The sequence below is a fragment of the Azolla caroliniana genome, unplaced genomic scaffold, assembly GCF_043228905.1.
Source record: "Azolla caroliniana isolate FFs.n. ecotype wild unplaced genomic scaffold, voAzoCaro1.0.p SCAF_11, whole genome shotgun sequence".
In the NCBI taxonomy this organism is placed as follows: domain Eukaryota; kingdom Viridiplantae; phylum Streptophyta; class Polypodiopsida; order Salviniales; family Salviniaceae; genus Azolla; species Azolla caroliniana.
The window spans coordinates 197,182-213,125 of record NW_028230446.1 but is presented as its reverse complement, the minus strand read 5'-3'; the positions used below and the strand labels follow the sequence as shown (position 1 = coordinate 213,125).

The window sequence follows — 15,944 nt, the reverse complement described above, 5'->3', positions numbered from 1 at the left end:
GTTGAGCTTGTCTCTCAACAGTTCGACACGTCCTTGATATCATATTGAATTTGATATCAACTGGAAGACTGAACGATGAAGGCTAGACTAATAGTTTTTGGAATGGCAAGTGGAAATTCTGCTGAGGAAACCTTATTGTAGCCTAAGCACAGAAGGAAGGCACATTGTATATGATGCAAGCTCGACTGTGCAAGTCGGAAGTGAATGTGGCAGCCGACTCGGCAGGATAGATATGGTATAAGAGGCTAGGCCACATGAGTGAGAAGGGAATGCATCTATTGGCCGACCAGAAGTAAAGGGAGTGCACTTGGAGAAGTGCGTTGACTGCTTACTCGAAAAGCAGAACAGAGCGGCATTCCACACACAGCCACCAAGAAGAAGAGAAGTTGCACTGGAACTAGTACACACATGCAAATGCTCCGTCGCATCGAGGCGGACAATACTTTGTGACTTTCATCGACAATTACAATCGGAAGTTGTGGGCAAGAGTTGAACGGGAGTCAGGTCAGAAGATGAAAGTTGTCTGAACCGACAATGGTGGCGAATATAAAGGGCAATTCGAAAAATATTGCAAGGCCCAAGGTATTCGAATCGAATACACAGTGCTGAAGACCATTGAGTTGAACGAGCTTGTAGAGAGGATAAATCGAACAATCATGGAGAGAGTAAGGAGCATGTTGTCGCATGCTAAACTACTGAAAATATACTGGGATGAGCCGATGTACACGGCTGTTTATTTGATCAACAAGTCCCCCTTAGTACCGTTGAAAGGTGATGTCCCACAAAGGGTGTGGATAGGAAAGGATGTCTCCTACCGACACCTAAGGGTGTTCGGATGCCTAGTGTACATGCATGTAGTTGAGGATCAGAGGTCAAAGCTTGACAATAAGTTGAAACCATGCATATTCATGGGATACTCAAAAGATGAGTTTGGTTATAAGCCATGGGACCTAGTCAACAAGAAGGTAGTGAGGAGTCGGGACATAGTCTTCTTAGAAAACAAAACCATAGAGGACTGGAAGCAACAAAAGTCGGAATTGACTAACTAGTTAACCTCCACTACTATCAACTTGAGGCTAAGTGAACCGACACAATTAGTTTTTCGGAGACAGCTAATCGACATAGACGAATTTGAGTTGGTTGGCTCGGAGAGACCGATCGACTATGAGTCTGAGTTGGCAGAGCTATTAAGATCGATCATGGGGCCACAATATCATGGGGTTAACTTAGTGGACTTGCCCGTAGACAATGATGTAGAGTCAGTAAGGACACGCAAAAAAACTTTTTGACCAATAGTAAATGCATGAGGACGTCTCTCCTGATCAACATAAAATCGAGCACGATCTTGAGCTGTCTTGACATTTTCTTTGGCAATATGCAACATTTGGTTTGTCTCTTGCAAAAAAATGCGTGTACTGTCTAATGTATCACGATGAATCGTGACATTGACTGGGGCACGTGGTTGAAAACCATAATCATCAATATAAAAGGACTATCTAGTGGATGTATGTTTAGAGCTATTATAGGCCAATTCTAAGATAGGAAGGTATTGCTCCCACTTAGAAGGGGTTTTTGCTACATAAGCTCGAAGCGTGTCCTCAATAATTTGATTAACTTGTTTAGTTTGTCCATCAAATTGATGATGATCTGCGGAACTCATGCTCAACGTAGTTTCTAGTTTCTTAAAGACTTGAGTCCAGAAGTCACTAGTAAACTTGGAATCTCAATCACTAACAATATCCATCGGTAATCCATAAAATTGAAATAACTCATCAACAAATTGATAAGCGAATTGTTCAACGGTTATCGTTGTTTTGGTAGGAATAAATCTAGCCAATTTTGTTAGTTTGTCAACGACAACACAAATGGCATCATGACCCCTCTATGTACGAGGTAAACTAACTGTAAATAATCGATGGTGATTCTTGTACAACGGAATTGGCATCTAGTTTGAGGTTTCAGTCGAGAGGTGTTGCCACAGACTTACACTCAGTCATCCCAAACTTGTATAAGTTGAGAATGTAGTGTCTTTGGGAGATCATAATCCCAGCTGTAGTCCGAATTACCTCGATGCCAAGGAAGTAGTGGAACTCTTTCATGTCCGTCATCTCAAATTTGTTGGAAAGGAGGGATTTGACCTTGTTGATGTTGACTAGATGCTCACCTCCAATGACCAAATCATCCACGTATAGGATGATGACGATCGGACTTTCAGAATCGCTTCTTACATATAGAGAATTGTCAGATTTTGACATTCGGAAACCGATTCGATGAAGATATTGTGTTATCTTCGAGTGCCAAGCACGTGGTGCTTGCTTAAGGCCGTAGAGGGGCTTCTTGAGTTAGCATATGGCTTTCAGATGAATGTTGGATTGGAAGCCGGGTGATTGTATCATGTACACCTCTTCTAATTCGCCTTGAAGAAAAGTGTTCTTGACATCCATCTGGTGGAGGTGCCACCCTTTCACTGATGCAAGCGCTATCACGGTTCGCACGGTTGTCATCTTTGCCACCGGGGAAAGGTCTCTTCATAATCGACGCCTTGTGTTTGTGCGTAGCCCTTTGCTACAAGTCGAGCTTTGTAGCGGTTGACGGAACCGTCGATATTATACTTCACTTTGGATATCCATTTGCAGTCGATTGCCTTCTTGTGCGGTGAGTGAGGGACGAGATCCCATGTCTCATTCTTGCTGAGAGCTTGCATCTCCTTGTTCATCGCTTCGACCCATCGCGGATCTTTAGCGGCTTTGGCAAAGCTCTCTGGTTCTCGAACTGGTGCCACCTTCATCATAAAGGCATAGTGGTATGCCATATAGTCGTTGTAGCTGAATCGGTTAACCAGATTCTTCTCTCAGGTGGAGTGACAGAGTTTCTCATTTGCCGATGTGAGTGCTTTCTCAACTCCGGGTGACCTCGTAAGAGACACATCAAAGCCATTGAACTCACTATCGAGTGGATGAGTCGCTTCGTTGCCGTCGATGTGATCGTCTTCATATTCTGGCATTTTGGCCTTCCCTTTGTCCATCTTTGGACTTGGCTGAGATGTGCTTTGGTTGCTCGGAGGCTCTTGTGGTCCAGTCAATCTGGTTGAGATCAGACTCTTTGCGAGTATTAACCTTAGTTGATCATCGTCTTCTATGTTGTCGAGGTCATTCATAGATGGTTTGGAAGGAGCCGGCTCGGTTGAGGAGTCGACTCAGAGAGAATTGATCGAGGTTGAAGACACGAACGGTTAGTTGGGCCAACCAATCGGACCGACCCGACAATCGACGAATGAGTTGGCTGATTAGTAAGACTACTATTATTAGATAATAATGGCCATGATTGTAAATAGCCCATTCTGTGTATTAGTATAAATACAGCTAGGGCAAACAAAACATGTGTGCGCGTGGTTGTGTGAGCCTCTTTAGTGTAGCTCTATTGAGAAGAGAGTGTGTGCGAGTTTGAGTGAGTGAGCGGCGCCATAGCTGTGTTTGGAAACAACGTACGCCAAGAGCCCTGTGAGGTTGTTTACACTATGTGTAGAAAGTGTTGTACTCTGATCTCGTAGTTGTATATCCACTGTGTAGAAAGTGTTGTACTCTGATCTCGTAGTTGTATAGTGAAGCTCCTTTCTCCATGGTTTTTCTCCCTCTTTAGGGTTTTATCACGTTAAATCTGTGTACACTGTTTTCTGTGTCTTTGAGTTGTGTATTTCAGCATATTCCTTTTCTTCTGGATTGACGATTCCTTTCTCAACAACTCGGTCGTGCATTCCCTACGCAAGAAGTCGAGGAGGCGGTTTACGTGCAAAGAGAAGGGAAAGAAGAAGATGCCGGAGTACAACAATGATAAACACGAGTCGGATTGAAGCGAATCCGACTCCGAGAATAACGAAGACGGACCTTCGGAAATGAAGTCCGTGTCGGCCAAGACGGCCTCAAAATTGGCTAATGAGCAATTACTTCGATCTACCCGCGAGAAGAACCCTGTGGTGCGGTTCGGATATAATGAGTACATGGCGCATCATTATGCGTACATGATGCAAGTGGCGGAAGTGCGTGAGCCGGAGATCTACGCAGAAACGGCGAATGATGCACATTGGCATATACCTCAATGGAGGAAGAGATGCACGCATTAGTGGAAAATGAAACTTGGGACCTGGTTGATGCTCCGAAGGGTGTAAAGCTAATTGGATGCAAGTGGGTGTACAACACCGACGGTTATGTCAACTGCTACAAGGCCTACTTAGTGGCGAAGGGATACACACAGCAACACGGCATCGACTACGATGAGACCTTTGCGCCTGTCGTGAAGATGACAACGTCCGTGTTTTGCTTGTGGTAGCCGAGGTATAGGGGGGGCATTTACATCAGATGAATATAAAGAATGTGTTCTTGCAAGGAGAACTTGAGGAACGGGTGTACATGGTTCAACCCCCCAGATTTCAGTTCGGAAAGAACACCTCGGTGGTATGCCGACTGAAGAAGTCCCTCTATAGACTAAAATAAGCCTCGTGCAAGTGGAACACGAAGATCACGCAATGGTTGCGTCGTCTGGGGTTTGCAATATCCAAATTGGACTCTTTAGTGTTCGTCTGGCAAGGTCGACATGAACCGGTTACTATTTTACTTTATGTTGATGATTTAGTCATCGTTGGCGCCGACCTAGATGAAATTGGCTGCATAGAGTCCTAACTCGCGGCATCATTTGACATGAGGGACCTAGGGGACCTTCATTACTTCCTAGGCATCGAAGTAATCCGCACCCTTGAAGGCATATTGATCAGCCAACGACATTACAAGTTGAGTATGCTCTTCAAATTCAGGATGGTAGACTGTAAGTCCATCTCAACTCCTCTAGATAGGAATGTCAACCTTCGCCCAAATTCGGGGAAGGCGTGTGACCCGACACGGTTCCAACAGATTTTCGAAAACCTAATTTATTTGACGATCACTTGGCCGGATCTTAGTTACCCGGCCGGCCTGATTAGTCAATTTATGTCGCAGCCCACGGCTGAACACCTTCATTGCGCGCAAAGGATATTGCGCTATGTCCACAACACTAAGGATAGGGCACTGCTATATCAGACCAGTATTGTCGCACAACTCGTCGACTACTCAAATCCTGATTGAGCCAGAAACGCCAGCGATCGTAGGTCCACATCTGGGTTCGCTTTCTCACTTGGGAGCGTTGCGATCGCCTAGAGCAGTAAGAAGCAGTCGACAGTTGCACTGTCGAGCACAAAGGCCGAGTATCAAGGAACGGTTGTCACGACATGCGAAACCATTTGGCTCAAGAGGCTACTCAAGGATCTATAGGTGGAGGTGTCTGCCCCGACGACAATGTACTGCCACAACTTCAGCAACATCCAACTTGTGAAAAACCCCGTTTTGCACACCAGGACCAAGCACATTGAGGTGCACTACCATTTTGTCCGCGACCGTGTCCTCTCTGGTGAAGTCGAACTAGCGCATGTTCTGACGAATTGGCAGACTGCCGGCATCTTCACCAAGCCCCTTGGTCTCGACAAGTTGCAGCAATTCTCAGGTGTGTTTGGTTTGCGGCATCTCGATGTGCCGAACTTGAGGGAGAGAAAAGACCAGGAAAGGAGCGGTAGTGTTCGTAAGGCCGAGTCGGATGAAGAATTCGATTTTGGGACGGTTGAAGAAGCCAAAGGCGGAAACAAGGGCCACAATCGAAGGGAAGAGCCGGAGTCAACCGAACAAGGGGGAGATGAAGCCAAGAAGGGAGAGAAGGCAAAAACCAAGAGATGGTCTGATGTGGTTAAGGGCCTGAAGACAGAAGACGAATTGGAGACAACCAATTCGAGCAAGAGCGGAAATGAATCGGAGACAGCCGATTCGGTTCAAATGTTCAATTCAGAGACGCCGAATCAACTGAAGGCCAAGCAGAGGAAAGGACAACGGAAGAGGCGCCAACACCGCGACCGCAAGGGAGCTCAGAAAGGTCGCACGTGTAGACAAGCCGACCGAAAGGGTCGAGGCGCGTGGAATCAAACTGGTCGAGGAGCGCAAGCGAGGCGAGAAGCCAGGAGAAGCCGGAACGAAGATCCGGAAGAGCATGCGAAACCTCAAGTTGAGCTTGAGGGGGAGTGTTGACATACAAGCTCAACATTGGGTGCGTATACCGGGTGTGCAACGAGAGGTTGTAGTGGTGCGTAAACATGGAGGCCATTGGATAGATATTGTGTGGAGGAATATATTTTTCGGAGTTAGTGTAGGGGCTCATTGATGAGCATTGAAATATGTGTCAGTACATCTGTCAATCCGTATGGACTTGTATAAAAGTACTCTCTTAGCACAATGTATGTACAGAGTTTTAGAGTATTGTTTTGGAATAGAGTTTTTCTGTGTTCGGTTCTCTCTATCTCTCCTACGTATGCTATGTTGATTAAGGTTTCCATTAAACCTCTCTTGTCTTTTGTCTGTTGTTACCCCGGTTTAGGGTTAAGATTCTGCACGTATTCTTTTACAAAACCTTATTTACATCATTTACTCATGTGCTAGATTGAGATTTTCACGACATCCTTGTATATGACTGCAACGACTTTGCCCTAAACCATAACTATATAAAAATTGTTATAAGAGAGTCCTAAAAGGAAAAAAAATTGACATATAAGTGTGTATATATATAAGTATATATTTTTTAGTTCATACATACGGAGATGGAGAGGGAACTGATTGTGTGTTGGTGTTCGTATGACAGCCTGTTAATTTCTAAGATTTCTTGTTCTTGTGAGGGCTTCGTCTGCATTCGTTATCACAATGCTCCATCTATTTGAATGTTGGTGCAAAACTCAAAATGAGGAGTATGATGACATTAAAGGCAATAACATGAGACTTGCACAAACCCCATGTTCCACTATGTGTGTGCCCAAATTCAAAATTTTGGGTATTCCCATATTTTTTCCCACCAAAATAAATTATATGTATCTTTAAGGTTTGCCCACTAAATATTAGCTAAAACAATAGCTAATTAGCTATGGTCATTTTAGTTGTAACTTGTAATAGTGTTTCCATTCACATGCTTTCACCTAATATACTTTAATGTAGTCGCTCTAACAGAGAATCAAATTCTACACCTCCTACACTAGGCCATTCACTTTTATTAATTTTTAATAATTCTATATTTACATATTTACACTTTGTAAGTTTGTGACTCCCCTTTCGTTGACCCTTTTTCACACAAGCTACACATTCTCTCTCTTACTGTTTCATACACGCATCCACTCCATTCTTTATCAGCTTTTTTAGTCACTTTCCAACCTTCAAGCTCACCACATCATGACAAGATCGCAACAACCTTCATGTCTACAAATCTTGAATATGACTTCTAACAAAAATCTTTCTTGGATAATAAATGTAAAGAATATAGGTACTCAATGACTAGTAATTAGACTATGAGCATTGAGGGGAAAGGATGTTTAACTTATAAAGTGGAGAAACAAGAGCATATGGTAATGGCCCGAATACCATGTTGAAAAGTATTTCTTCATTTACATAGTTATTTATACAGATACAGCTAAATTTATCTTCCATCAAGCTTGAAGCTCATGGTTCAATAAGAATGAACCAACACACATATGAAGTACGTGAGTAAATCAACGAAAGTTCAAAACCCTTCCTCTACATGTGCTTGTGCACATATGAAATAGGCAAGTAAATCAACTAAGTTTCAAAACCCTTCCTTTACATAGTTCTTTATACATCAAGTGGGAAGCTCATGGTCCCTTCCTTTACATGCTACACGCTCAAGTTCCTTTTACAATCAATCTTTCTAGCTACGAATTCTTTATACATAGTACTTTACATTGTTGTAAAATACTTAGCATAAAATATGAGTACAATATGTATTCTAAGTATTCTACAAGTATTCTAACTTCTTCTTTTTAAATACTTAGAATACGTATTTTATAGATAAAATACGTTAAATACTTAGAATACGTAGAATATGTGTAGAATACGTTTAGAATACTTGTAAAATATGTTAAATACTTCTTAAATTTTAAAGTTTTTTTTTTCAAAAAAATGAAAATATTTTTTGAAATGATAAATACTTGTTAAATACCTAGAATACTTAGAATACGTCAATTTTTTAGAATACGTCAATTTTTTAAAAACAGCAGTTCTAAAACGTAGAATACATGTAGAATACTTCAAAGTATTCTAAAACGTACTATAAACGTAGAATACGCGTTTTTTAACAAGTATGGTGCTTTATCCATCAAGCAGGAAGCTCATGGTCCAATAAGAATGAGCCAACACACATATGAAGTAGGTGAGTAAATCAACGAAGGTTCAAAACCCTTCCTTTACATGCTACACGCTCAAGTTTATTTTACAATCAATCTTTCTAGCTACCAAGGTTACACCACCGTTAGCCTTGTTCATCCCCTCTTTGGAAAATAATATAAATTAGTAAATAAATCTTGTATCTTTTACAATTAATAAATTAGTAAAGAAAACTTGTTTGTTTTACAATCAATCTCTCTAGCTACGAAGGTTACACTTCCCTTAGCCTTGTTCATTCTCTCTTTAGAAAATAATATAAATTCATAAATAAATCAAATTCTCGCACTAGCTTCTTTGTTTCATGAATGATATCAATTTTTGATTAATAAATTATATAATCTTTCCACCGACAAAACTTGTAAATGCATGTTGTAAAAACACCCCAATAACATATAATAATAATAAAAGATGATGTAAAAGTTGTTTTACATCATTCTATATAAAAAGTTGTAACCTTCTAGGTAGTTAGGTTCAATTTGTAGTCTTCAGGCGTTATTTTCTTAATACTATTGAAGAAAATATTTTATAAACAAATAATAATGATAATAATAAGGATGATGTTTCTAATTTCAACCATCCATAGAATTACTACTTTAGAATGGGAAAACAAGATTATGTCTTAAGTGGTATGTGGATCAGCCACCTTTAAAAAAAGCTGATAAAGAGTACAAAAACAAATATAATGAGAATGATAATGAGAAAAAGAATGGGAAGCGAATATGCAACCCATGGCTTCAAAGTGACGATACAATTTTCATATTGCCGTCCGTTCTTCTCATTGATGCTAGTACTAATATGTTCAAAGGAAAGACCACGCTCTTCAAGCAAACCTTGAATATTTGCGCCCCCAAAAGCAGACGCAGTGGTAAGGACACCGCCTACCGGCAAGACATCACGAGAATGCAAGCACAACATTGCACATTGTACAATACCAATAGCACTTGTTATGTAGCAAGACTCTGGACCTTTCACTTTGGTCACTACTTCAATTCCGTTTAGATCACCGGTCTCTCCATCCTTTCGATACCCTTTGCCCACAAACCACATCTCGAAGCTCCCTTCTGCGACTTGCTTTTCACTCGGGCCTCGGTGTGTAAAGGCCCCAACCGTGAATATTTGAGGATACTTTAAAAGAAGATTTAATCCGAGTGTGTAACGTGAAAAAGTCTTCAAGATCTGGGTTGCCCAAAAGAAGATGATGGCCCAACGCAAAGTTTGGATAGCCAAGAACTGTCGAAAATGTACAGGTCGAATATTTGTATAAGGATTGTGTTCATTTAGGTGGGTTTCAGGTTTAAGGGTGGGTAGACCACGGGGATGGCCGTGCAATGTCCAGAACGTTCGTCGTACCACGGATCGGTCGCAAATGGGCAAAACGCCTGCCCAATAGCCCAACTTCCTCTCATAATGAATACATGTGTCCAATTCCATTGCGGGTGGAGGCCCTGGAATCTATACAATGAATACGGTACACAACAAACTTTTGAATTAAAACATTAGAGGTAGTGAAATGATCATATAAATAAATAAATAAATAAATAAATAAATAAAGGGGATTAAACAATTAAGATCCAAATGGAGTTATATGAAGGAGGATCATTTTACTACAGCCTACAAAATTTAAGATTTTAAACACAATTGGAAGAGTAGCGTCACTTATTCCGCAAGAACAATTTGCACACAATTAGATTCCTCAACTTATTAAGAAGAGATTTTATGACTCAATAGGTGCTAATCAATCCTTTAATAATATTGAAGGGGGCCAAACTGGCCATCCTCCTTATGATCCAAATCCTCATGATCTAGATCAAGCTTAAAGTCAATGAGAATTGCTACTAACAGATGGCAAGACTTCATATAAGAAAAATAGAATTAGTTGGGTGGGAGCAAGACTTGCATAGCTTTATGAGAGGTTTGCATTATAAGAAGAAAATGGGGGCAGAGAGAGAAAGAAAGATATATTAACGTCTTCTAAGGCCAAAATTGGCTGATGACACAATTGGTTTAGAACAAAACGAGAGAGAGAGAGAGAGAGGGAGACAGAGAGAGGTGTATATATATATATATATGAACACACCTGGAGGGTTGGGCGGCGAGGTAGGGAGCGGCGGAATCGTGCAAGGGCGCCGGCATTGGCGAGGGCGAGGAATCCGGTCTCAGCGGAGGCGACGTGATTGGAGGCGAATGAGTGGATGCGGACGTACGAGAAGACGGAGGAAGGCGGCACGGCGCCCGTGGACTGGTGGGGCCAGCAGCGGAGGTGGTGCAAGAGGCCGATATCGGAGACGATGGAGACGCTGGCGCAGGCCGACACCACTAGAACCTGAGCGGCAACGGCAGCATTGTGGTACTTGGCCTCCATGCGCTCCATGAACTCTGCCTCCCCCGATATGTCCACGTAGTGAGCGCCCGTATCCACGCAGGCTGCCACGATGGCCTCGCCGTACTGGTTGCAGGGCCCAACGCAGTTGAGCAGCACCCGCGTGGAGCGGCCGAGCCGGCGGAGCGACGGCACGTCCGTCGCGTCCGCTTCCACCACGCTCACGTGCTGCTGCACTACTACGGAAGCGGAGGTGGAGGAGGCCCAGCGGAGGGTAGCCTCCAGCTTCGCCACGTTGCGACCAGCCACCGCCAGCTTCAAGTCCTTGTGGTGCATGATGATGCATTGTAGGAACTCCCGGAGCACGTACTTCCCCGTGAAACCTGAGGCGCCCAATATCACCGCGTCGAATTCCCTCATCTCCGATGACGGCAACGGCAACGGCAACGGCGATGCTGCTGCTGCTAGTGATGATGATGATGATGCAGAGTTTCTGGCATCCATGCCTGCCTTCTTCTTCTTCTTCTTCTTCTTCTTCTTCTTCTTTAGTGGATTGAACTTTGTTGGATTGAAGTGACGGCTAGCTAGCTATTATAGCTTAGCTCTTTGTTACGAGAGAGTAGGTAGAGCAGAGAACCAAGGGAGAATTGCTTCGTTCTGCTCTTAATCGTAATGCAAGGACAGCAAGGACGAAGAAGGGGGCAATAGACGGCGCTCTATACAACAACAGGAGGAGGGTGGCAGTGAATCTCTGCAACAGAGGGATAAAATAACAGAGAGGAAGTGTTAGTAATATACTAATTAGTTTAGAATAAGTAAATAGAAAAAATAAATAATAAGACGAAAAGCCACATCTCCTCTCTTCACTGTGTGGTCGGTTGGTTGTAGATAGAGACAGAAATTATCATTCAGTAAAGTTTTCTTAAGTTTTCTTCTTCCCTCTCTCTCTCTCTCTCTCTCTCTCTCTCTTTCCATTCCATATTTCCATATTTTCCACATGGTATCGGAGCGGTGAAGGACTCCAACCCCACCAAGAATTGTGTCGCGGTGTTAATAACGAATGTGTGAATTAAAGAAACGATTTTTCGACCATGTCAAACAGTGGTGAATGTGGCCCAAGTATCATCTCGCACTTATCACATTGAAAAATTGAATGATAAAAATTATCAACCATGGCGTATTACCATGGAAATTATATTAGATCAACATGACTTGTTAAATATCGTTGGAACAGACATGTGCCCCGACATTAATGTCCCCACAAATGCACTTGACGTGCAATCATGGAAGCGGCGTGACTTAAATGCTCGCTTAGAACTTCTCCTTCATATGGAGGCCACACTTAAGCAAAGTGTCAGAACTTTGACTACCTCCAAACAAATATGGGATAGATTAGAGGTTGATAACCTTCATACGGACGTTACGTCCCAAGTTGCAAATTTAAAAACTTTAATAAATATGAATATGAATGAAAATGATGATATTGACACATTTGTTAAAAATTGGAGACTTCGACTTGATGTGTGATCCTTTCAGGACTTAGCTTGCCAAGTTCTATTCAATCCAACCAACACTAGGGTCCCAACATTAGTGGCATCAATCTCACAAGAAAACATACTTCATAGGGCAATAAATCAACCCTCCTCATCTCACGCTGCACTTTATATCAAACATCCAAATTACAATAAAAAACCTTACAATAAACCTAGATCAACATACCAACCTAATAACTCCAAATTTTATTCACGGACCTCTAAATTTAATGATTCAAGGAATCATAACAAATCTAGGTTCCTTAGATCCTTTTGCAAAAATTGTCAAAGGAGTGGACATGAAACGAAAGATTCTTATAGGAATTCTGACAACGGGAAAAGAACATATAAAGAAGACCAATCTTATAATGCATCACATGATGAATACGATCAAAATAATGACATATGTCATAATGACCAAAATTCCGATGAGGATAATGAAGATTATTTCATTGCCTTCATGGCCCTCACTTCATTTAACAACTCTCCCGCTTCAACGTGGATTCTTGATACAGGTGCCACATGTCACCTCACCTCAAGAGTTGAATGGCTCAAAGACTATAAGTCTTAGAGCATCCTTTCCCAGTTAGATTTGGGAACAATGGGGTTGAATATGCCCTTGGACATGGGATTGCCCATCTTGAACTTTCTGATGGGAACTTGATATCTGTCAATAAACTCACAAATGATAATACATCTGTCGAGTTTTATCACAAATATTGTATCATTCGTCATAAGACACCCTCTGGACAAGGCTATGTCGTTAATTGTCCAAGACAAGGATGTCTTTACCTTTTAGGCCGCTTTGTGGTACCTGCTGAAGAAGCACACCACATAGATGATTTTAACACATCAAACTATCAATTAGGTCACTTAAACCATCAAACAATGGTTCACATGGCCCGACAACATATAGCAATTGGCTTTACTCTTCCTAGTAAATCGAAATTATCCCTTTGCAAAGGGTGTATATTTGGAAAACTCTCTAACTCACCATTTCCATCCCATCCTACAATGACCATTAAACCCCTCCAACTGGTGCACACAAATATATGTGGTCCTTTGTCTACCCCATCCCTATCTGGAAATGCATATTTCCTAACATTTGTCGATGACTTTACTCGTTTCACGATGGTCACATTTCTCAAAACAAAATGTAGTGATCAAGTCCTTGAGAAATTCAAAGCCTATCATAAACTTGCAGCAAATCAACAAGATTTACCCCTTCCAATCAGATAATGGTGAAGAATTCAAGTCCCAAAACTTCCAAACTTATTGCCAAAACCATGGGATTCAACAACGGTTTACCATCCCATATACACCCCAACACAATTCAAGGGATGAACGACGAAACCGGTTCTATATGGATGCCACTCGTTGCATGCTCGTCGTTGGAAACCTTCCCCGAACATATTGGGAAGAGGTTGTTTCAAACGCTTGTTACATATTCAATAGAACATATAGTCGATCCATTAGGACAACTCCATTTTCCTTGTGATTTGGAAAAAATCCTAATTATGAAAAATCTAAGAATCTTTGGATGTCCATCATATGCACTCGTACCCTTAGAAACTCGATCAAAATTAGATAATCACGTAGTTCACACAATATTTGTTGGGTATGGTGAACCTCATGGCTATAAGGGTTATTGATTATATGATCCAAAATCCAAAAGATTTATATTTAGCCGACGAGTGATATTTGATGAAGACAAACTGATATCTAATCCTCATTCACATCATGGCTATGAAAAGATACAAGATGCGACTACCATGTCTAACATTGAATCCAATAAAGAAGTAATATCATCACCAACTAATTCTTGGCGGGCTCCACAAATGTCCTCGGAAATTCAACAAGTCACAATTAACCCTCCATTAATGCCCTCATCTCTAGAGGTCCACCCACAAGTCTCAAGTTCAACCAATGATTCCAGCTTATTGCCTCTAATAACCAAACAATCACAACAAACTAATGTACATACTCCAATTTTAAACACTAACTCTACCCAAACTAAAAAGAGCCTTAATAAGCACCATAGCACACATAAGGAAAAACTTTTAGATGGAACACAACTAACTCACATTGATTATTCATGTTCCCATCCTATTAAAAATCTCCCTATCCCACTACGACGATCCTCACGCCTTAATGGCAAGTTGAAAACCATTGGTCGCAATGATGCAAAAGTAATTAAAATAGGATGTAGAAATACTTCATATTCCACTAATAATCAACATATAGAACATACAAATAGTTCTGACATTGCGAAATCACCTACTTCACTTAGCTCTTTATCCACTCCAAAGAAAGTTCGTGCTATTCAAGATCTTTATGATCACACAAAAAAAATAGACGCCCTTGTTGCAGACCATCAATTTGAACCTGAGTTTGCATTTTCAGCTCTTGGTTCCCCCTCAACTACATCAGACATTTTTGATGATCCCTTAACTATCAATGAGGCATTGCAAAGTCCAAATCGTAGTGAATGGCAAGCTAACATGGCAAAAGAACTTGAATCTCTTGAGGCCAACAAAACGTGGACTCTAGTACCACTCCCAATGGGACGCTCACCTATTTCATGCAAATGGGTGTTGAAGAAAAAACTAAACCTTGATGGTACTGTTGCACGTTACAAAGCTCGACTTGTCGCTCGTGGTTTTTCTCAAGTTGAAGGACTTGACTATTTTGAGACATTCTCACTCGTTCTTTGCATGGCATCATTTCGGATCCTAATGGCTCTAGCCACCATTCTTGACCTCGAGGTACATCATTTGGATGTACAAACGACATTTTTACATGGTGATTTAACTGAAGAAATCTACATGTCACAACCTCCTGGGTTTGAGTCACACTCTCAACCAAACTATGTGTGTCGGTTACATCGATCACTTTATGAACTCAAACAATCTCCTAGGTTATGGTTTCAAAAATTTAACAATTTTATGTCTCACATGGCTATTCTAGATTGTTATCAGAACCAAATATATACATTAGACATAATCATACATCTAATTGGTTGTTAGTAGTAGCACTATATGTGAATGACATTCCTATAGTTGGAACACCATCTGAAATTACTCAAGCAAAGCTAGAACTTTCCAAAGCATTTTCAATAACAGATTTAGGTCCCCTATCTTATTTCCTAGGCATGCAAGTTACGCGTAATCGTAGTATGGGCACTTTGATAATTCATCAAAATAAATTCATTAATGAAATTTTGAAATCCTTCGGAATGTTAAACATTAAACCTTGTACTACTCCCTTATCACTAAGATGTAACGTAAGCATATTCGATGGTCCAACCACAAAAAGAGATATTAATTTTATGCAACAATTTCCTTATAAACAATTAATAGGAAAACTTCGATATTTAGTCACAGGAACTCGTCCTGACCTTTGTTTTGCAATTAATTACCTTTCACACTTTATGCATAACCTTGGCCTTATGCATTGGAAATCACTTCAACGAGTTATGCGATATCTAAGACACACATCTAACTATGGATTAACATATAAACGATCCCAATCCGAAAGACCAATCAAATCACTTGTTGGTTGGTCTGATTCGGATTGGGGGAGGGGGGGGGGGGGGGAGGGGATGTTGATTCTCGAAGATCTACTACTAGTTTTTCTTTTATAATGGCAGGAGCAGCAGTGATGTGGCAATCAAGAAAACAAGAATCCGTGACACTTTCATCTGCTGAAGCTGAATTCGTAGCAGTGGCGTTGGCGTTGGCTGCTAAAGAAGAACTATGGTTGCAAACAGTGTTAAAAGAACTCCAACTATGTGAACCA

General features: G+C 41.3%; 1 protein-coding gene across 1 annotated transcript; it reads right to left on the bottom strand.

Moving 5' to 3' along the window:
* Positions 1-8,909: 8,909 nt before the first annotated feature.
* Positions 8,910-10,857, bottom strand: LOC147857490 (putative mitochondrial saccharopine dehydrogenase-like oxidoreductase At5g39410). The gene is made up of 2 exons (XM_087326722.1): positions 10,372-10,857; positions 8,910-9,746 (listed from the first exon to the last, which is right to left on the bottom strand). The coding sequence occupies exons 1-2, from the start codon at positions 10,663-10,665 to the stop codon at positions 8,940-8,942; spliced, it is 1,101 nt and encodes a 366-aa protein (XP_087182848.1). The 5' UTR covers positions 10,666-10,857; the 3' UTR covers positions 8,910-8,939.
* Between the last annotated feature and the right edge of the window lie 5,087 nt (positions 10,858-15,944).